The 22,286-nt window shown below is 41.5% G+C and overlaps 1 protein-coding gene across 3 annotated transcripts in view; it reads left to right on the top strand.

The window, feature by feature from the left end:
- The window catches only part of LOC135552532 (rho guanine nucleotide exchange factor 12-like), a 74,782-nt gene that overhangs the window by 17,809 nt on the left and 34,687 nt on the right, over nt 1-22,286 (top strand). For 2 of the 3 annotated variants that reach the window (XM_064984209.1, XM_064984211.1), the window contains exons 2-3: nt 21,399-21,419; nt 22,186-22,280. In XM_064984209.1, coding sequence (XP_064840281.1) covers nt 21,399-21,419; nt 22,186-22,280 — 116 coding nt within the window. The remainder of the gene's footprint in view (nt 1-21,398; nt 21,420-22,185; nt 22,281-22,286) is intronic. The other variant, XM_064984210.1, reaches the window with a different exon arrangement.

Consider the following 22,286-nt stretch of genomic DNA (forward strand, 5'->3'; position numbering starts at 1 on the left):
CAGATAGGTTGTTGAGAAAGTGCAACGACTTTATTGAACAAGGACAACCATATCAACTCGCTGCTAGCGTGATCGGTGAAACACAAAGGCCACAATAATTGCCACAAAACAATGACTCCATACATTTTCAGATCAGACGGCAGGCTCAATCAACCGATGACGTCATTGGTTGAACTCACCTGGCATGGAAAAAAAATACAAATACAACTATAGTGCATAATTACAGTAGCAGTCAAAAGTTTGGACACGCCTACTCATTCCAGAGATTTTCTACATTGTAGAATAATTAGTGAAGACCTCAACTATAAAATAACGCATATAGAATCATGTAGTAACTCAAAAAAAGTCTTAATTAAACAAATAAAAATATATTTTAGATTTTCTATTCTTCAAAATAGCCAACCTTTGCCTTGATGACAGCTTTGCACACTCTTGCCATTCTCTCAACTAGCTTCATGAGGTAGTCACCCGGAATGCATTTATTTCAATTAACAGGTGTGCCTTGTTAGAAGTTCACTTGTGTTGTGACATGGTAGGGGTGGTATACAGAACATAGCCCTGTTTGGTAAAAGACCAAGTCCATATTATGGCAAGAACAGCTCAAATAATCAAAGAGAAACAACAGTCTATCATTCCATTAACTTCTTGACGCTATCCATCCCTTTAGCGGGCTCATTTTCATCAGCAACCGCTGAATAGCATAGCGCAACAGTCAAATAATATTACTAAAAAATATTCATATTCATGAAATCACAAGTGCAATATTGCAAAACACAGTTTAGCCTTTTGTTAATCCACCTGTCGTCTCAGATTTGGAAATGATGCTTTACAGCGAAAGCAATCCAAGCGTTTGTAAGTTTATCGATAGCATAACATAACATTATATACACTAAGCATTAAGTAGCTAGGTCACAAAAATCAGAAAAGCAATCAAATTAATAATTTACCTTTGATGATCTTCAGATATTTTCACTCACGAGACTCCCAATTAAACAACAAATGTTAATTTTGTTCCATAAAGAGTATTTTTATACCCAAAATACCTCCGTTTGTTTGTCGCGTTCAGAAATCCACAGGAAAGAGCGGCCACGACAACGCAGACGTATATTCCAAATAATATCCATAATGTCCACAGAAACGTCAAACGTTTTTTATAATCAATCCTCAGGCTGTTTTTAAAATATATATTCAATAATATATCAAACGGGTGTGTAGGTTTTGTCAAATACACCGGGAGAAACAATGGCCGCTTTACTCTGTAGCGCAAAACTCACTCTGAGAGCCCCCACCTATCCACTTACACAATGTGATCTTTCACGCTCATTTTTCAAAATAAAATCCTTAAACTATGTCTAAAGACTGTTGACACCTTAGGGAAGCCATAGAAAAAGGAACCTGGTTGATATCCCTTTAAATGGAGGATAGGCATGCATAGGAACAGAGAGGTTTCAAAATAAGAGGCACTTCCGGATTGGATTTTCCTCAGGTTTTCGCCTGCAATATCAGTTCTGTTATACTCACAGACAATGTTTTTACACTTTTGGAAACTTTAGTGTTTTCTATCCTAATATGACAATTATATGCATATTCTAGTTTCTGGGGCTGAGAAATAGGCAGTTTCAAATGTGTACGTTTTTTAGCCAAAAACGAAAATACTACTCCCTACACTCAAAAGGTTAAGACATGAAGGTCAGTCTATCCGGAAAATGTCAAGAACTTTGAAAGTTTCTTCAAGTGCAGTCGCAAAAATCATCAAGCACTATGATGAAACTGTCTCTCATGAGGACCGCCACAGGAAAGAAAGACCCAGAGTTACCTCTGCTGCAGAGGATAAGTTCATTAGTTGGCTGCACCTCAGATTGTAGGTCAAATAAATGCTTCAGAGTTCAAGTATCAGACACATCTGTCACGAACCGGCTCGAAGTTCGTTAAAAAAAGGGAGACAACATGGAGACAAGGAATAACAACAAAATATATTTATTTATTAAATAAAGTAAACTAAGTACAAGAGAGTCTCTCCAATGAATGGGGAAGAGGTGCATTTATCCTGGGACACACCTGAAGAAACCAAGAAACCAGATCAATGAATATTAGACCAGTGGAAATCTGTACTTTGGTCTGATGAGTCCAAATTTGAGATATTTGGTTCCAACCGCCTTGTCTTTGAGACGCAGAGTAGGTGAACGGATGAGTTCCTCATGTGTGGTTCCTACCGTGAAGCATGGAGGAGGAGGCGTGATGGTGTGGGGGAGTTGCTGGTGACACTGTCTGATTTTATTTAGAATTCAAGGCACACTTCACCAGCATGACTACCACAGCATTCTGCAGCAATACGCCGTTCCATCTGGTTTGGGCTTAGTGCGCTTATAATGTTTTTTTTTTTTCAAAAGGACAGTGACACAAAACACACCTCCAGGCTGAGTGAGGGCTATTTGACCAAGGAGAGTGCTGCATCAGATGACCTGACCTCAACCCAATTGAAATGGTTTGGGATGAGTTGGACTGCAGAGTGAAGGAAAAGCAGCCAACAGGTGCTCAGCATATGTGGGAACTCCTTCAAGATGGTTGGAAAAGCATTCCTCATGAAGCTGGTTGAGAGTGCCAAGAGTGTGCAAAGCTGTCATCAAGGCAAAGGGTGGATACGTTGAAGAATCTCAAATGTAAAATATATTTTGATGTTTCACACTTTTTTTGGTTACTACATGATTCTATATGTGTTATTTCATTGTTTTGATGTCTTCACTATTTTTCTGCAATGTGCTCACTATAACAATTGTTAAAATAAAGAAAACCCTTAAATGGTTAGGTGTGTCAACTTTTGACTGGTAATGTATGTCTGAAACACCTCTCATCAATCAGAATTTTGTGGAGAGACTGGAAAAGCACCATTCAATTGCAAACCTCTTTAGAGCTCTATGCAAGTGCATAACAGACTGCAACACTGGACTCGATGCATGCGCTTCAACTAGCCGATATTTCCTCCAAATTGCCGCACAGCTTGTGAAGGTAAACACTTGATGTAGCCTAGTGGATTGTGCTTCCTCTGGGATATGCATCCAGTTTTAAAGTTAAAAACCTACAACGACGGGCTGCTTTTGTTAAGCGAACACTAATGCCTCCAGTGTCGCTGCACTGTGACTGACGCAAAGTCACGGTTACGCTATGATGGTGGAAGCTGGTCCAATATCATCATATCACTGGCCCTTGCTATATGATCTGACTCCTCAAGCAAAACATAAGTGTTGTGGCTTGATCTCAAGTCCTTGTATTTTGGATCAGACTGATACTAGTGCCGTATAGAGTTTACTGTTTTCACTGCAGGTTCAACCTCGCCCTCAGACTGCACTGCCAGGGCCAAAAGGTAAAGCCAGTTTCTCACACCCTGCCTTGCAATATTAAAGGATAGTTCCAGACAGTCGAGGGTGAAAAAAATGTCTGTCCCCAAGCTCTGTCAGAAATCCTTATTTGGGTTTATTGGGGCAGAAACGGTGCCTTGCCCCCTCCGGCTGTGACTGTGACTTTTCTTCTTACCAAGGCAATGCTTTGATTCCATAATTGGGGAGGGGCTGTGCCTGACAGTGCCTTAGCTTTGACCCTGCCATTTCAGTCTGGTAGCCAATCCACTGGCTCTAATTTCCCTCTCTCTCTGTCCTCAGTAATCAACATGGAATCTTACAGGCAGAAGACAAGGGTCATGTTTTCCAAAGACACTTGACTGACAATTTCTCTTTTTGCTCGTATCGTGACTCATCTTGACTTGGCTCTTGTAGCACATATCTTTTAGCTTTGCAGGACAGGTAGCCTATTATATGGCATCTCATTATCTTTTTCAACGTTGCACTTTGACTCCTCTGACTTCACAAGTCAACCAATTTGCTTTAGCCTAAACGTCCATAGGTCACATTGGTTCATTGGCTAATTGCAGGGGGGGGTGAAACTCATTCTATGGAGGCCCTAATGTCTGCAGTTTTTCCCCCCCTTTTTTTTCCAATGAAGACCTAGACAACCAGGTGAGCAGAGTTCTTTACTAATTAGTGACCTTAGTTCATCGATCAACTACCAGGGAGGAGGAAAAACCCGCAGACAGTCTGTCCTCCGTGGAGTGAGTTTGAAACGTGGCTTATTGGCTTTGTGATTATGTTCACATGAAGGTAGCATTTCTTTGCACATTATTGTATGTAATGTATATCAACCATATATAATATTGTCACCTGTCTGTCCAATCAGACATTGCATTATCAACCTGAATCCCCCAAGAGTTTTTCAAATCAAAAGCTGTGTGTGTGTTTGTGGGAGGACTTCTCCTCTGTTAGTGGAAAGACAGGTGATGTCATAGTTGTGAGTGTGATGTTGGTGTGTGTGTGTAGTCTGATACAAACAGCATGTGTTCTCTCTCTCTCGCCCACATTGGCTCTGCAAACATGAGTCACTTTTCTCCCAGCCCCTTTGGCCAGCAGCCCTGAGATCACCCATTCACAGCTCTCAGATCATTGAGGATGTCAGAACAGAAGGAAGGGCCCCTTTCTCTCACGACAACTCCTGCCTGTGCACTACTACACTGCTGCTGGAACCGTCCTTAAAATTACAGCAGTTGGCTCAAGTTTTAGCCCAGTTTTAAACTACACTTTGTCCTGGATGGAAAAGTAGTTCTAGGTATGTGTTGCAGCTACCTTTGTGCTGCTAAGCCCTAGTTATTTGTCAGGTACCCTGGTTACGGTACAGAGGAAAAATGAAATGCCAACCATTTCTGTAGTCCAGTTTTTGTTTATTTGGCAAAAGACGCTAAATTAAAAAGCACCCTATTTGTGGCCCAGGTTAGAGATGGGCGATAGATGGACAGTTTGACAGTATTTTATGTTTCTTAATTTGCTTTATGAGTAGTTTGTGATCCTAGGGTGGCAGCACACATTCTAAGTGATTTCAATGGGTCTTTCTCCATTCTGATTTGTTTATACTGTTTTAATTCAACTTCAACCTCAAATAATTTAACATTTTCATACATTTTGGCATTTCCTGCGCTCATTTGCTGCGCTCATTTCCATACTGCCATGTAAGGCTGTGTGATATTGGCCAACAATCTAGGCCTTATTTTTAACCAAATGTTGCAGTTGTGATTTGGATTGTGATTTAGAGCGAAACACTTGGTAAATTGTTGGAATCATGTAAATAGAATGATTATTCTAATTCTACAGTTAGAATACAATTGTGGGCACTTTGACTACAGTGTTTGACATAACAACAACGTTATTGTGACAGGATAGGAACCAAAGTGTTAAATGTTTCCTATGGGACCCTATACTATTTGGCAACAGTTGTTTTCTCATGTAGCTAACATTCTTGCTTAATGCTTCACTCTTTGATTTAGGAGATACTGTTGCACAAGTAACATGCTGATTTAGGTCTACACCATCACTAGTATTATCAGCCTGGTGTAGACCTAAATCAGCAGAATAGCTGATATCAATACACAGAAGTATATATTTTTAAACCTCCATATTTAACTAAAAGAAATCCAGGTTAGCAGACAATATTAACCAGGTGAAATCGTGTCACTTCTCTTGTGTTCATTGCACGCAGAGTCAGGGTATATGCAACAGTTTGGGCAGCCTGGCTCGTTGCGAACTAATTTGCCAGAATTTTACGTAATTATGACATAACATTGAAGGTTGTGCAATGTAACAGCAGTAATTTAGACTTAGGGATGCCATCCGTTAGATATAATACCAAACGGTTCCGTATTTCACTGAAATAATAAACGTTTTGTTTTCTAAATGATAGTTTCCAGATTCGGCCATATTAATGACCGAAGGCTCGTATTTCTGTGTGTTATTATGTTAAGTCTATGATTTGATAGAACAGTCTGACTGAGCGGTAGTCGGCACCAGTTGGCTCGTAAGCATTCATTCATTTTGCCAGCAGCTCTTCGCTGTGTTTCAAGCATTGCACTGTTTATGACTTCAAGCCTATCACCTCCTGAGATTAGGCTGGTGTAACCGATGTTAAAAGGAACCACCAGTTTTCATATGTTCTCAAGTTCTGAGCAAGGAACTTAAACGTTAGCTTTTTTACATGGCACATATTGCACTTTTACTTTCTTCTCCAACACTTTGTTTTTGCATTATTTAAACCAAATTGAACATGTTTCATTATTTATTTGAGGCTAAATTGATTTTTATTGATGTATGGTATTAAGTTAAAATAAGTGTTCATTCAGTATTGTTGTAATTGTCATTATTACAAATAAAATAAATTGGCCGTTTTTTAATTGGTATCGGCTTTTTTTGGTCCTCCAATAATCGGTATCGGAATTAAAAAATCAGAATCAAATTTATTTATATAGCCCTTTGTACATCAGCTGATATCTCAAAGTGCTGTACAGAAACCCAGCCTAAAACCCCAAACAGCAAGCAATGCAGGTGTAGAAGCACGGTGGCTAGGAAAAACTATGAACCAGGCTATGAGGGGTGGCCAGTCCTCTTCTGGCCTTGCCGGGTGGAGATAATAACAGAACATGGCCAAGATGTTCAAATGTTCATAAATATGGTCAAATAATAATAGTTGTCGAGGATGCAGCAAGTTAGCACCTCAGGAGTAAATGTCAGTTGGCTTTTCATAGCCGATCATTAAGAGTATCTCTACTGCTCCTGCTGTCTCTAGAGACTTGAAAACAGAAGGTCTGGGACAGGTAGCACATCTAGTGAACAGGTCAGGATTCCATAGCCGCAGGCAGAACAGTTGAAACTGGAGCAGCAGCACGGCCAGGTGGACTGGGGACAGCAAGGAGTCATCATGCCAGGTAGTCCTGAGACATGGTCCTCGGGCTCAGGTCCTCCGAGATAAAGAGAGAGCATACTTAAATTCACACAGGACACCGGATAAGACAGGAGAAGTACTCCAGATATAACAAACTGACCCTAGTCCCCCGACACAAACTACTACAGCTTAAATACTGGAGGCTGAGACAGGAGGGGTCAGGAGACACTGTAGCCCCATCCGATGATAACCCCGGACAGGGGCAAACAGGATCGGTCGACCTCTAATCCCTACCCCAAGTCCAGTTTCTGTGACAGCATTTACGATATTCCTTGCATTGTCTGTTGTGACAGGGATTGTTTAATGTTGGGCCTCTCGAGTAGCAGTCTTCATGGAACCGTTCCGAAATGGACCTGGGGCTTTCCTACCCGGACACAATATCCATAAATATATTATTTTAAATATAGAGACATGTTCCTAACGGACCTGGTTGGACCGGGTCTGGATCCGATCTGAGTGAGGGAAGCAGCAGCCTATGGTTCTTCTAACGATGCATTTAGACTTAAGATGCTTTTGGGAAACCGGGCCCAGAGCTGATAAAGCACAAGGGAGAAACACTCTAGCAGGCGGCGGAAGGGCATTGCAGTGTATGTGAGTGACACGGGTAGCAAAGAGGGAGGGAAAGACCGCAACCAACCATACCAAGCCGACTCGCGCCTATAGACTAACTTCTAGCTTGTCATAGCTAGGTTATTTGCCATCTATACTGAACAAAGACATAACCGCAACATGTAAAGTGTTTCATGAGCTGAAATAAAAGATTGCAGAAAAATATTATCTCATTCTGTGCACAAATGTATTTACATCCCTGTTTGTGAGCCTTTCTCCTTTGCCAAGATAATCCATCCACCTGACAGGAGTGGCATATCAAGAAGCTGATTAAGCAGCATGATCATTACACAGGTACAGCTTGTGCTAGAGATAATATAAGGCCACTCTAAAATGTGCAGTTTGGTCACACAACGCTACAGATGTCTCAAGTTTTGAGGGAGCGTGCAATTGGCATGCTGACTACAGGAATGTCCACCAGAGCTGTTGTCAGAAAATTGAATGTTCAATTCTCTACCATAAGACTGTTGTTTTAGAGAATTTAGCAGTACGTTCACCCGGCCTCACAACTGCAGACCATGTGTAACCATGCCAGCCCAGGACCTCCGCACCCGGCTTTTTCACCTGCAGGATAGCCTGAGACCAACCACCCGGACAGCTGAGAATTTCTGCGCAAACTGTCAGAAACCATCTCATGGTAGCGCAGCTCCATTCTCGTCTTGACCTGACAGCAGTTCGGCACCGTAACTGACTTCAGAAGGCAAATCCTCACCTTCGATGGCCACTGGCACGCTGGAGAAGTGTGCTCTTCATGGATGAATCTTGGTTTCAACTGTACCGGGCAGATTAAATAAATGTGTATTGCATCGTGGGACCGAGCGGGTTGCTGCTGTCAATGTTGTGAACAGAGTGCCACATAGTGGGGGTTATGATATTGGCAGGAATAAGCTACGGACAACAAACACAATTGCATTTTATCAAAGGCAATTTGAATGCTTAGAGATACCGTGGTGAGATCCTGAGGCCCGTTGTCGTGCCATTCATCCTCCGCCATCTCCCCATGTTTCAGCATAATAATGCACGGCCCCAAGTCGCAAGTATCTGTGTACAATTCCTGGATGTGGAAAATGTTCCAGTACTTCCATGGCCTGCAAACTCACTAGACATGTCACCCATTGAGCATGTTTGGAATGCTCTGCATCAAAGTGTACGACAGCGCATTCCAATTCCCGCCAATATCCAGCAACTTCGCATAGCCATTGAAGAGGAGAGGTACAACATTCCACAGGCCACAACCAACAGCCTGATCAACTCTATGTGATGGAGATGTGTCATGCTGCAAGAGGCAAATAGTGGTCACACCAGATACGGACTGGTTTTCTGATCCAAGCCCCTCCTTTTTTTTATTTTAAGGTATCTGTGAACAGCAGATGGATATCTGTATTCCCAGTCATGTGAAATCCATAATGGGGCGGCAGGGGTAGCCTCGTGAACAGGCAGTTAACCCACTGTTCCTAGGCCGTCATTGAAAAACAAAATAATCTTAACTGACTTGCCTGGTTAAATAAAGGTAAAATTAAAAAAATAATAATAATTAGGGCCTAATTAATTCATTTCAATTCACTTGGGGCTGCTTTCTCCATGTCCTAAAGTTACAAATAACACCCCCATTCAGATTATTAAGTAGCAGCCTACTTGTTGGCTCTTGGTCATTGTAGCATACAGTTGAAGTTGGAAGTTTACATACACCTTCACAAAATACATTTGAACTCAGTTTTTCACAATTCCTGACATTTAATCAGAGTAAAAATCCCCTGTCCTAGGTCAGTTAGGATCACCACTTTATTTTAAGAATGTGAAATGTCAGAATAATAGTAGAGAATTTATTATATTTCAGCTTTTATTTCTTTCATCACATTCCCAGTGGGTCAGAAGTTTACATACACTCAATTAGTATTTGGTAGCATTGCCTTTAAATTGTTTAACTTGGGTTGAATGTTTCAGGTAGCCTTCCACAAGCTTCACACAATAAGCTCCTGACAGAGCTGGTGTAACGGAGTCAGGTTTGTAGGCCTCCTTGCTCGCACACGTTTTTTTAAGGTCTGCCCACAAATTTTCTACAGGATTGAGGTCGGGGCTTTGTGATGGCCACTCCGATACCTTGACTTTGTTGTCCTTTTCCTATGAAGCAGGGTAACAGCATTGCTACTTCCTCAGACAGTTCACTGTTTTCTATCCCCCCAGCCACTACTCTCTTGTCGAAAATGACTCACAGACAAGCTCTGTTTTTCAGCGTCCTCCTCTGTTTGGGGTGTCCCTGAACCAGGCCCTCTTGGCCCATTCCGCCAGTTTCCAAGAAAACACAAAACCTCAATTGAGTATTTAAGTCTGGCCCCTCCTTTACTGCCCCTCCCATTCCCCACCTTGTTCTCTGCTGCTCCCTTTAGTTCCTCCCACTTTGTCCTCACCTCCTCTTCCTACAAACTCCCCCCTTCTCCACCGCTTCTTCCAATGTGAATCCTGGTCCGGGCACCTATAGATGGGTGTTTTGTGAGGACTCTGCCCCGCTGGCATAACAGTGAAGTGAGAAACCTGGCAAAAACATCCAGGGACATTCAGGCAGAAGGCCATGAGTTCACAACAGACATTTTGTCTCTTTTAATATTTTTTTTTCTGGACCTTGCCAGGGCTCTGCACTGACTTTATAAATATATAATATATTTTTTTTAAATTACAAAGAGCACATGTGTGTGCCTATGTTGAAAAAATGTAGGAGCTCACAAAGAACTTAAATATTTTATGCAACAGCATTTTCTTTGTAATAATGGTGCAAGCATGACGGTCATGAATCTGCTTTCAGTGTATTCTACATGGCACTTGGGGGCTGCGTTACAGGGAAGTAATCTTTGCAACAACTACTATCTGGGTGATAATTTTTTTTTAATAGTTGCTCTGGTGCTCCTAAAATTTAAAATCCAGGTCACACAGCTAAATATTTAGGCGCATATGCAAGTAAAATGGTCGCACTGTAGAGCCCTGCTTTCTTGAAATACAGCCCAAAATGTTTATATAGCATTCAGGAAGTCTTCTAGCAAATGCTTTTGCTCAATGATGATGAATGTTGGTTTTGAAAGTTAACAGACACTGGTAGCGTATATTTGTTTTCAGAGCGACTGCTCTTCTTTTTCTTTCCATTTCTCCTATGATTCACTGAGGGAGAGAACAACACATCTTCAAGCTATTATTATAAGTCCCTGGGTTTAACCTCATTGAGGTTGTTTGTGCTTGCTTTTCCATTTCTCCTCTTTGGCTTTTTGATGGAGTTGCAGGCAGCCGTCTCTGGAACTTATTACAGTCTGAGAACATTTCATAAATGGGCCATTCAGCTCGTCATTGCCTTGCTGAATGGGATACAGTGTCACTAGAAAATAGATTTTATATGGTTACGTGGTGAGACAAATGTCCCATACGGTCGACATTCACTCTTACAAACCACAATACAAAATTTGGTCTCACTTCAGTATTGATGGAGAGGAACTGGAACTTTAGCCTACTAGTTCAGCTACATGCGTAAATCAATTTGAATTCGATCACTTTTTGATGGCACACCTTTTTGATTTGAACGAAACCTTCCATACATATTTTCCCATTGTAGAAATACTCAAAGTGCATTTTTGGGCTTGAATGCCAAAACAATCGAGATATAGGTGCTCAAACCTATTTTGCATACCCCACCATACTGTGAGACATCCATGTCCTCATCACTGGAAAATATAAATGGTTGAGATTGATATAATTTAAAAGTTTGCGAAAAGGACTAATTTATTTATTAAATTTAGAAAAAAAGTGTTTTAATAAAAAAAATGTTATACATTAAATGTAAATGATCTAAAAACGTTTTTTTTCTTCTTCAAAAAGTCACTTTCTGACCACTGCCATGGCAAAACATGTATATGGAAAGCTTGGTTTTAAATCAAGACATGCTGTCAAAAGGTGATTTACCCTTTATATATTTGTATCCCATCACCCCTTTTATGAGACGGTACCAATGATTTAGCTTAGTTAATCAGCCTAAACTCACGTATAGGTCTGATTTTCAAAAGGTAGCCTCATTATTATATTGAGTTATTATATCGAGTCATGCCTAAGAAGGCTGCAGCTTACCCAAGTCATTCCTAAGTAGCTTGTTTAGGCTTCGTGTTTGAAAACCGTAGTCATCAGAATAAGTTGTACCCACAGACTGGAGGAAACTCCCTGAATCTTAACTAGGGCCCTATTAAAATCTGCAATACAGAGAACGTAGACAGAATCGCGGAATCCAGACATTAAAATGGAATTCAACCTGCATCCCACTGCTGGCTTGCCAATAAAGCTAAGCAGGGTCAGTCCCTGTAACTATTCCCCAGGTCATTGTTGTAAATTATAATGTGTTCAGTCAACTTACCTGGTAAAACAAGGGCAAAAAAATACAAATACAGTGCACATTTTCCACATTTTGTTAGGTTACAGCTTTACTCTAAAAAATCCTCATCAAACGACACAATACCCCATAATGACAAACCAAAAACTGTTTTTTAAACACGTATGAACATTTTGTAACTGTAATTACATTTACATAAGTATTCAGACTCTTCACTCTACTTTGTTGAAGCACCTTTGGCAGCCATTACAACCTTGAGTTTTCTTGGGTATGACACTACAAGTTTGGCACACCTGTATTTGGGCAGTTTCTCCCATTCCTCTCTGCAGTTGCTGCACAGCTGTTTTCTGATCTCTCCAGAGATGTTCGATCAGATTCAAGTCTGGGCTCTGGCTGGGCCACTCAAGGACATTGACACCTGTCCCGAAGCTATTCCTGCGTTGTCTTGGTTGTGTGCTCTGGGTTGTTGTCCTGTTGGAAGGTGAACCTTCACCCCAGTCTGAGGTCCTGAGTGCTCTGGAGAAAGTTTTCATCAAGAATCTCTCTGTATTTTGCTTCGTTCATCTTTCCCTAGATCCTGACTAGTCTCCCAGTCCCCGGCGCTGAAAAACATCCCCACAGTATGATGCTGCCACCACCATGTTTCCTCCAGACGTGACGCTTGGCATTCAGGCCATGGAGTTCAATCTTGGTTTCATCAGACCAGAGAATCTTGTTTCTCATGGTCTGAGAGTCCTTTAGGGGCCTTTTGGCCAAATCCAAGTGGGCTGTCATGTGCTTTTTACTGAGGAGTGGCATCCTTCTGGCCATTCTACCATAAAGGCCTGATTGCTGGAGTGTGCGAGCAAGGAGGCCTACAAACCAATACTTAAGTAAATAAGGTATTTCTAAAACCTGTTTTTGCGTTGTCATAAAGAGATATTGAGTAAAACATTTCATTTAATGCATTTTAGAATAAGGCTTTAATGTAACAAAATGTGGAAAAAGCAAAAGGATCTGAAAACTTTCTGAATGCACTGTAAATAAAAGTTGAACTTAGGGAATTAACTAAATGTATTGAAAAGTAATTAATTTGCCCATGTTTATCATAAGACTTGTTTTATATTTCATGCCACTTTCTGAGGAGGAAACAAGATTTCCCCGTCTGTGTATGTGTTGTGCTCGCGTCTACCACTTTAGTGTAGCAGGTAGCGATGATGCTAATGAAGAGTCTTCTGGTAGATGCAAAACCTCTCCAAATGTTCATTTTTTTTTACTGGATTGTGACTCCTGTGTGCGTAAATGATAATAATTTGCTGGTGTCATACCTTGAATGAAGCCATGATACGTATTTTGAAATCTGAGAAACCGCTCTTTTAAGTGATCTGACATACAATAGCACCACATCAATCAAATTGTAATCAGTCAAGAAAAAACACTTGTGAAAATGTGTATCTTATATGAAAATCAATGCTTTTCTCCCCAACAGCTGCCATTTGCCTAACTTTCTAATGGCGATAGAGAAAAACGGAGTCTTCCTTATTTTGTAATGTTTGATCATCTGAAATCAGAATAGAAATACCTTTTTACTGTGAATGAGTAAGATGTTTTTGTGACCGGTTATATTTTTCTGTGATCGGACACTTATCTTATCTGGATAGTATATTAAACACATATCTGGCCCTCAAAAAAAAAAAAAAGCATATAGTTTTACATATGATAAGGAAAGACAAACAAGTGATATAATACACTGCTCAAAAAAATAAAGGGAACACTTAAATATCACAATGTAACTCCAAGTCAATCACACTTCTGTGAAATCAAACTGTCCACTTAGGAAGCAACACTGATTGACAATAAATTTCACATGCTGTTGTGCAAATGGAATAGACAACAGGTGGAAATTATAGGTAATTAGCAAGACACCCCCAATAAAGGAGTGGTTCTGCAGGTGGTGACCACAGACCACTTCTCAGTTCCTATGCTTCCTGGCTGATGTTTAGGTCACTTTTGAATGCTGGCAGTGCTTTCACTCTTGTGGTAGCATGAGACGGAGTCTACAACCCACACAAGTGACTGGTAGTGCAGCTCATCCAGGATGGGACATCAATGCGAGCTGTGGCAAGAAGGTTTGCTGTGTCTGTCAGCGTAGTGTCCAGAGCATGGAGACGCTACCAGGAGACAGGCCAGTACATCAGGAGACGTGGAGGAGGCCGTAGGAGGGCAACAACCCAGCAGCAGGACCGCTACCTCCGCCTTTGTGCAAGGAGGAGCAGGAGGAGCACTGCCAGAGCCCTGCAAAATTACCTCCAGCAGGCCACAAATGTGCATGTGTCTGCTCAAACGGTCAGAAACAGACTCCATGAGGGTGGTATGAGGGCCCGACGTCCACAGGTGGGGGTTGTGCTTACAACCCAACACCGTGCAGGACATTTGGCATTTGCCAGAGAACACCAAGATTGGCAAATTCGCCACTGGCGACCTGTGCTCTTCACAGATGAAAGCAGGTTCACACTGAGCACATGTGACAGTCTGGAGACGCCGTGGAGAACGTTCTGCTGCCTGCAACATCCTCCAGCATGACCGGTTTGGCGGTGGGTCAGTCATGGTGTGGGGTGGCATTTCTTTGGGGGGCCGCACAGCCCTCCATGTGCTTGCCAGAGGTAGCCTGACTGCCATTAGGTACCGAGATGAGATCCTCAGACCCCTTGTGAGACCATATGCTGGTGTGGTTGGCCCTGGGTTCCTCCTAATGCAAGACAATGCTAGACCTCATGTGGCTGGAGTGTGTCAGCAGTTCCTGCAAGAGGAAGGCATTGATGCTATGGACTGGCCTGCCTGTTCCCCAGATCTGAATCCAATTGAGCACATCTGGGACATCATGTCTCGCTCCATCCACCAACGCCACTTTGCACCACAGACTGTCCAGGAGTTGGCGGATGCTTTAGTCCAGGTCTGGGAGGAGATCCCTCAGGAGACCATTCGCCACCTCATCAGGAGCATGCCCAGGCGTTGTAGGGATACAGGTCATACAGGCACGTGGAGGCCACACACACTACTGAGCCTGATTTTGACTTGTTTTAAGGACATTACATCAAAGTTGGATCAGCCTGTAGTGTGGTTTTCCACTTTTAATTTTGAGTGTGACTCCAAATCCAGATCTCCATGGGTTGATAAATTTGATTTCCATTGATCATTTTGTGTGATTTTGTTGTCAGCACATTCAACTATGTAAAGACAAAAGTATTTAATAAGAATATTTCATTCATTCAGATCTAGGATGTGTTATTTGTGTTCCCTTTATTTTTTTGAGCAGTGTATTAATAAAACAAGATTAATATTAGAGGGAATATATTTTCTCATTCAAGCCTGAAAATGAAGACTAATTTATATCGCTATCATAACCATAATATGATAAAGCATTCATTTCAGGGCTACTTTAATCAACATTTTTACTGGGATTACAAAATCTGAAACAAAACAAGGCATATATCAACATTTGGCTTCTACATCTTCAATTTCTACATTCAACTAGCATATTTTCTACCACACAAAGATTCAGAACGGGAACAATTCTAAAAGCACCGCATTACTTTAGTCATTACATTTCCAAGTCCTTTATATCTCCAAGGCCATTAGTCATGAAGAAAGGGAGAACGTGCAAGGGAGAAGGAACATACAGGAAAGGGAAACATACAAGAGAGGCAAAATTACTACTTAATATCTGAGCTACATCTGAGTCCCTTTTACTCGTGCCTTTTTCCGCAATGAGTCCGTCACTGGAATGCCACAACCGTAAACAATTTCGGTCCTCTCCAATGCAAAACCGCTTGCCCTCGTATTCATGTGCCACACAAACAAACCGGGTCCTGTTGTCCTTTATCTTTCCTGTAACCATTTCTAGAGGGGGCCTGTAGACTAGGCACGTGCTGTGTCTGAAAAGATGAGCTTACAGTTTTCACAGACAAAGTTGTGTTGAAAGATGGATACCTGTCATTAACGTCAATACCTCCTAACCGATGAGCAAAGTACTTTCGGAATGTAATCTGTCAGTAACCAGTTTGACAACTGCAATGTGAATACAGTGTAAAAAGTGTTTTCTGCAAAACATTGTAGGAGTTGATCACTTGGATCAGACTTGTCAACCCCACCCATCTGTTTATTTTAATCGTGGATTACAGCAGGCTGGCAGACCCACTTTCCTATTCCAAACATCATCCTCTAGCCTATTTACTTGAGTGGAATCCTTTGCATTTGGAAAATTGGAAAGGCAAGTGTCAGTATTTGTCTCTCTCCACTGTATGGCCAATGCATTGCCATCTAACCTACACAAATGCATATCCCCACCCTCAGTTTGATGCTCCCACTTTTGAAAGTCAACCCTGGGCCGGCAGGGTAGCCGGGTAGCCTAGTGGTTAGAGCGTTGGACTAGTAACCAGAAGGTTGCAAGTTCAAATCCCCGAGCTGACAAGGTACAAATCTGTCGTTCTGCCCCCAAACAGGCGGTTAACCCAATGTTCCTAGGCCGTCATTGAAAATAAGAATTTGTTCTTAACTGACTTGCCTAGTAAAATAAAGGTAAAAAAAAAAAAAAAAACATCCCGACTGCCGGTGTAAACATGGACATTTAAAATGTAGCCTGTGTCAGAACAAGCAATGACCCATAATTTAAAACACTCATCTATGGCTTCATTGTGGTTTGCTGATATAGCTTTTAACAAATCTTTTTCAGGTGGTCCAGTAAGTACTGCGGTTTTCTAAGCCTAACTGCATTATCCTCAGTGGCAGGATCTACAACATGTAAAGCAGTCAACAGAGCTTTGAACCCTGGAGAGACTTTGTACCCCAGTATCGATGAAGGTCCTACTACCTAGATCTAAACCAACTGGACGTTCTGTCCTGAAAGGGATAGATTCCGGTACCTATGTATCAACATTATCATAGGACTGAAGCATGCTATTGGGCAAGACGGTGTGTTTACAGTTACGGGGATGTGGAGCACGAACATAAAGACAAGATGAGAGAAAATAGACAATTGTTAGTATATTTAATAATTCATTTAAAATAAAACATGGTCCTTGTCCAATATATCAAGGCCTGATGATACATAACAATAACACGTAATTTATAGTTTCCTTCCAGTTGAAGAGCTTGGCTGAGAGGCTGATTTCATTCTCTTCATCCTCGTCTTTTCCGAGTAGCTCAGCCTTAAGGTCATCTTCCTCTAAGAAGGCCATGCCTTCATGGTCCTCATCATCCTGCAGGTCTTCAGCATTGACCCGCAGCTCATTTGCCGTCAGTGTCCTCCTCCTCAAGGACAGGAAGTGCATTATCCGCTAGTGCTGGTCTCTGTCCATTTCTAAAACATAAAGACAAACAATGAAAATGAACATTTTTGAAATGTAAATCAGTGACAACCCCTCCAAGGAATAGCCGAAGATTAACAAAGTTCAGTTCCGAATACATTTATGTAAATAAAAAGGAAATCAATGAAAAGTGAAGTGTCTCCACAAGTTATCAATTGCATATCTGATAGTCCATAACTGAAATCATATGATCATGTAAGTAGCAAAGTCACAAACCAGCTAGACCAGAATAATTTCGTTACCAAGCTGACCACCACAAAGTCATTATTTATAAGCGATTATCATAAAGCTTAGGCTATAACATTACATTCATTCTTGCAATCAACAGCCAGAAAGCTTAATATTTTATTTGAATCATATCACAGATAAACAGAAATTAATGAGATATAGCCATGTAGTCATCTAGCTAGGGGATATGACTAGCTAGTAAAATATAGCTAGCCACTCAATTTTCCTTCACAGCAACCCTGTCTCTTTTGGCTGTTTCGCTAGGGACAAAATATTATCACTGGCCAGTTTATTTTTAGGTCTAATAACTAATGACAAATACATTTTATTTTGTACATGTATCAAAGAAAACATTAAAATAAAACATAGATGACAGCCGACTTGAATTAGATCCTATCTTGCTTATTTTTGAGTGACTGACTGTGTTGGTAGTCTAGTTATCATAGCTAGCTAGGTAACTAGCTAGCCCCTTCTAACTTGATAGCTTACATTATCTGAGGAGATTTTTTTTTTCATAAAGCTTTTAATGTACTTTAAAAATATCTATGCCATTGATCAGATAATATTAACTTTTACATCAAATGTCAACTCACTTTCAAGCTGATTCTATATATACAGTGGGGCAAAAAAGTATTTAGTCAGCCATCAATTGTGCAAGTTCTCCCACTTAAAAAGATGAGGCCTGTAATTTTCATCATAGGTACACTTCATCTATGACAGAAAAGAAAATCACATTGTAGGATTTTTAATTAATTTATTTGCAAATTACGGTGGAAAATAAGTATTTGGTCATCTACAAACAAGCAAAATTTCTTGCACTCACAGACCTGTGACTTCTTTAAGAGGCTCCTCTGTCCTCAACTCGTTACCTGTATTAATGGTACCTGTTTGAACTTGTTATCATTATAAAAGACACCTGTCCACAACCTCAAACAGTCACACTCCAAACTCCACTATGGCCAAGACCAAAGAGCTGTCAAAGGACACCAGAAACAAAATTGTAGACCTGCACCAGGCTGGGAAGACTGAATCTGCAATTGGTAAGCAGCTTGGTTTGAAGAAATTAACTGTGGGAGCAATTATTAGGAAATGGAAGACATACAAGACCACTGATAATCTCCCTCGATCTGGGGCTCCACGCAAGATCTCACGCCGTGGGATCAAAATGATCACAAGTGAGCAAAAATCCCAGAACCACACGGGGGGACCTAGTGAATGACCTGCAGAGAGCTGGGACCAAAGTAACAAAGCCTACCATCAGTAACACACTACGCCGCCAGGGACTCAAATTCTTCAGTGCCAGACGTGTCCCCCTGCTTAAGCCAGTACATGTCCAGGCCCATCTGAAGTTTGCTAGAGAGCATTTGGATGATCCAGAAGAAGATTGGGAGAATTGTCATATGGTCAGATTAAACCAAAATATAACTTTTTGGTAAAAACTCAACACGTCGTGTTTGGTGGACAAAGAATGCTGAGTTGCATCCAAAGAACACCATACCTACTGTGAAGCATGGGGGTGGAAACATCATGCTTTGGGGCTGTTTTTCTGCAAAGGGACCAGGACGACTGATCTATGTAAAGGAAAGAATGAATGGGGCCATGTAATCGTGAGATTTTGAGTGAAAACCTCCTTCCATCAGCAAGGGCATTGAAGATGAAACGTGGCTGGGTCTTTCAGCATGACAATGATCCCAAACACACAGCCCGGGCAACAAAGGAGTGCCTTCGTAAGAAGCATTTCAAGGTCCTGGAGTGGCCCAGCCAGTCTCCAGATCTCAACCCCATAGAAAATCTTTGGAGGGAGTTGAAAGTCCGTGTTGCCCAACAACATCCCCAAAACATCACTGCTCTAGAGGATATCTGCATGGAGGAATGGGCCAAAATACCAGCAACAGTGTGTGAAGACTTACAGAAAACGTTTGACCTCTGTCATTGCCAACTAAGGGTATATAACAAAGTATTGAGAAACTCTTGTTATTGAGTTATCTGCTAAATGACTTAAATGTAATGTAAATGTTATTGACCAAATACTTATTTTCCACCAAAATTTGCAAATAAATTCATTACAAATCCTACAATGTGGTTTTCTGGATTTTTTTTCTTCTCATTTTGTCTGTCATTGTTGAAGTGTACCTATGATGAAAATTACAGGCCTCTCATCTTTTTAAGTGGGAGAACTTGCACAATTGTTGGCTGACTAAATACTTTTTTGCCCCACTGTGTGTGTGTGTGTGTGTGTGTGTGTGTGTGTGTGTGTGTGTGTGTGTGTGTGTGTGTGTGTGTGTGTGTGTGTGTGTGTGTGTGTGTGTGTGTGTATATAACCCATCAAAAGAGGGGTTTTATGAAAAGATTATTGTATTGCAGAGATATTGATGTCACAACCATCGGAAACATGTTTCAGAATGAATGGGCTGGAAAGCGTTAATGTCAACTACGTTAGCCTATGCTTACCTGGTAGAATTATATCATGATTTATTTGCATAAATCCAGTGGGCATTTGTTTCACGAACTCTACCATCACTTGCACTACAAAAACACAGCTATATACCATTTTTCCCAGACCCCAAAAGTGGTCATCTGATGTGGTTTTAAGCATTGTTATGGACTTAGAAAATCCAAGTTAATCGTTTTTCTATTAAAATCTTGTGATTTTTGAGCGAAAACCTGAAAAAACAGGGGGAAACGGAAACCTGGAAAAACAAAATGGAGAGAACTGAATTTGGGGAGAATCGGGCAAAAACATTCAACAGATTTTATAGGGCCCTACTTAACTGGATCATAATGGCTAATCCTTCAAGTGGTCTCTTTCACTTCCTGGACCCTGTGATAATGCGGGCTTAGCGCTGTTTGCTGACAACTGAAGCAAGCTTAAAAAGTTAATAGGGAATGAGTGAGATTTTCCAAATCCTGACGGGTGCTGCTTTTTCTCCTCGGAGCCGCAGTGCTGCCTGCTACCTCTGCAGCCTGGACGTTTCTAACTCAGGAAACGGGAGCTATGCCAGGAGTGCTCATTCTTTCTGGGAATCTGTCCCTGTTTTCAGCCTTGGTGCTGGGGCTGGTGAGGTTGGCTTTCCCCCCCAAGTCTGGGTCAGGGGCATTGTTTAAGGAAAATAAAAAGGGGGAAAATGGCATGATATGGATTTTATTTTTTTATCCTTCATGGGATAGCCTATTTATTAATTTGGGTTATAAAAATGGATAATTCAAATTATTAGCATTGGTACTTAGTTACCAATGCTAACGTAAGCTATAATGGCTAGCTGAAGCTCCTATTCGGCCTTCTGCATGTGCGTGACCGGCTTGTTCACTGTCATTACTTCTCAGCCACAGGAAATTAACTTCTAAAGAACTAGCCGAATCTACACATTGGCCAGCAAAGATCAATGACAGTTCCTTGTCCGTTGGTTCCCCATGAAAAGACTCAAACTGCTGGAACATGCCTCATTATTGATGTGATGGAGCTGAAATGAACAGCATAGAATCTGCTTTTTATTTTATTTTAAAGTCAATCATTGTGATTAATGGTCTTAGCCCTTCTAATCAGGCAACCAATGCTTCTCTAGAAAAGTTCCAAATTTCAATTGATTCCCTACTTTACCCCCTACCCCACTTATGGACACTAATCCCTGCAAGGCACTACATACAAGCAGCCAGCCAGTCTGCATCCCAGTCGACAGACTGAGCAGAGCATGACTCAGATTTTATGATCATGACAGTGGTCTGTTTTTGAACTGTAAAGGACACAATTGGATAAGATCTGAGGGGGGGGGATTTGACCTGGCAAAGCCTTTACTCTTTTAGCTGCTGCTGTCTGTGTTAAAGAAAGCTTGGTGTAGTTTTACCAGCGTCGGTCTCGGGAGATGCTTCAGGAGACCTCTTGTTTTTGCTGCTCCCAAAACCCCTTGCAAAGTACCTGCAGTGTACTGTACAGGCTTACAAGTTCTTGTTTGAATCTGCTGTCTGCTGATGTTGTCATCACTCTGTGATGTTGCTCGAATCGGATTATGTTGATGATTGACACTCTCCCCTCTTTTGCCTTGCAGGTTTTCCAATAAAGCAAACAGGTAAGAAACCTCATTTCATACAACCAAGCGGTAAGCTGTTTTATACGTGTGTTCCTGCCGTTTCTACCCAACACAGAAGTAATGTTTTAGGCCTAACCACCAACAGAACTCACAGGTCAGATGAAGGAAATGAAGCGGTCTTTAGGAGAAGCCAGCCTGCCTGCCACACACACACACACACACACACACACACACACACACACACACACACACACAGTGGTCCTCCTCACTGAGTTCAGGGGAGGGGGACAAAGGGGTCCTTCTTTTAGCACGGCCCATCTCTGCCTAGTCCGGCGAGAAAACAGAGGCCTTTTACAGCCACATGTATGCAGAGCAGGGCCCACGCTCTGGCCTTACGACATTCCTCTGACGAGGGCCCATTCACTCGCTCCTCCAACTCTTACAGACCCACTCAGCAGCACAGCCAGTCCAAGATCATCTGTCAAATGCAGTTATTATCATGATTCATAAGATGTCACCTCGTCGTTGATGGGGTGGCCATTGAGTGAACAATTGAGTTTCTCTGTTTTATGCTTGTGGATATTCCCATCGGCACTGCAGTCATTGGTGGTACTCCACGACATTTAAATTGTTATGTTTCCTATAGAAAAGGACAGTTGTCAGTGTTGTACGCCTAGTAGCGGCTCACAAGTAACATATTGTGTTCTTCGATAGTGGCTGTGCTCCTTAATTCTCATCAGGTTAACTCTTATGGTTTACGTTTTTCCAATGTTTCCTTGTTTTTTACAAAGCTCTCTCTTTTCAGAAGCAGTAGCATTCTCAGTAAAGACCACCCCCCTGACAAGAAACCCAAAAGTGATAAACCGGCAGTCTCCTCTTCACATGAGTTTGACCCTACAGGTAAAC

Source organism: Oncorhynchus masou, chromosome 13 (assembly GCF_036934945.1).
Source record: "Oncorhynchus masou masou isolate Uvic2021 chromosome 13, UVic_Omas_1.1, whole genome shotgun sequence".
Taxonomy (NCBI): domain Eukaryota; kingdom Metazoa; phylum Chordata; class Actinopteri; order Salmoniformes; family Salmonidae; genus Oncorhynchus; species Oncorhynchus masou.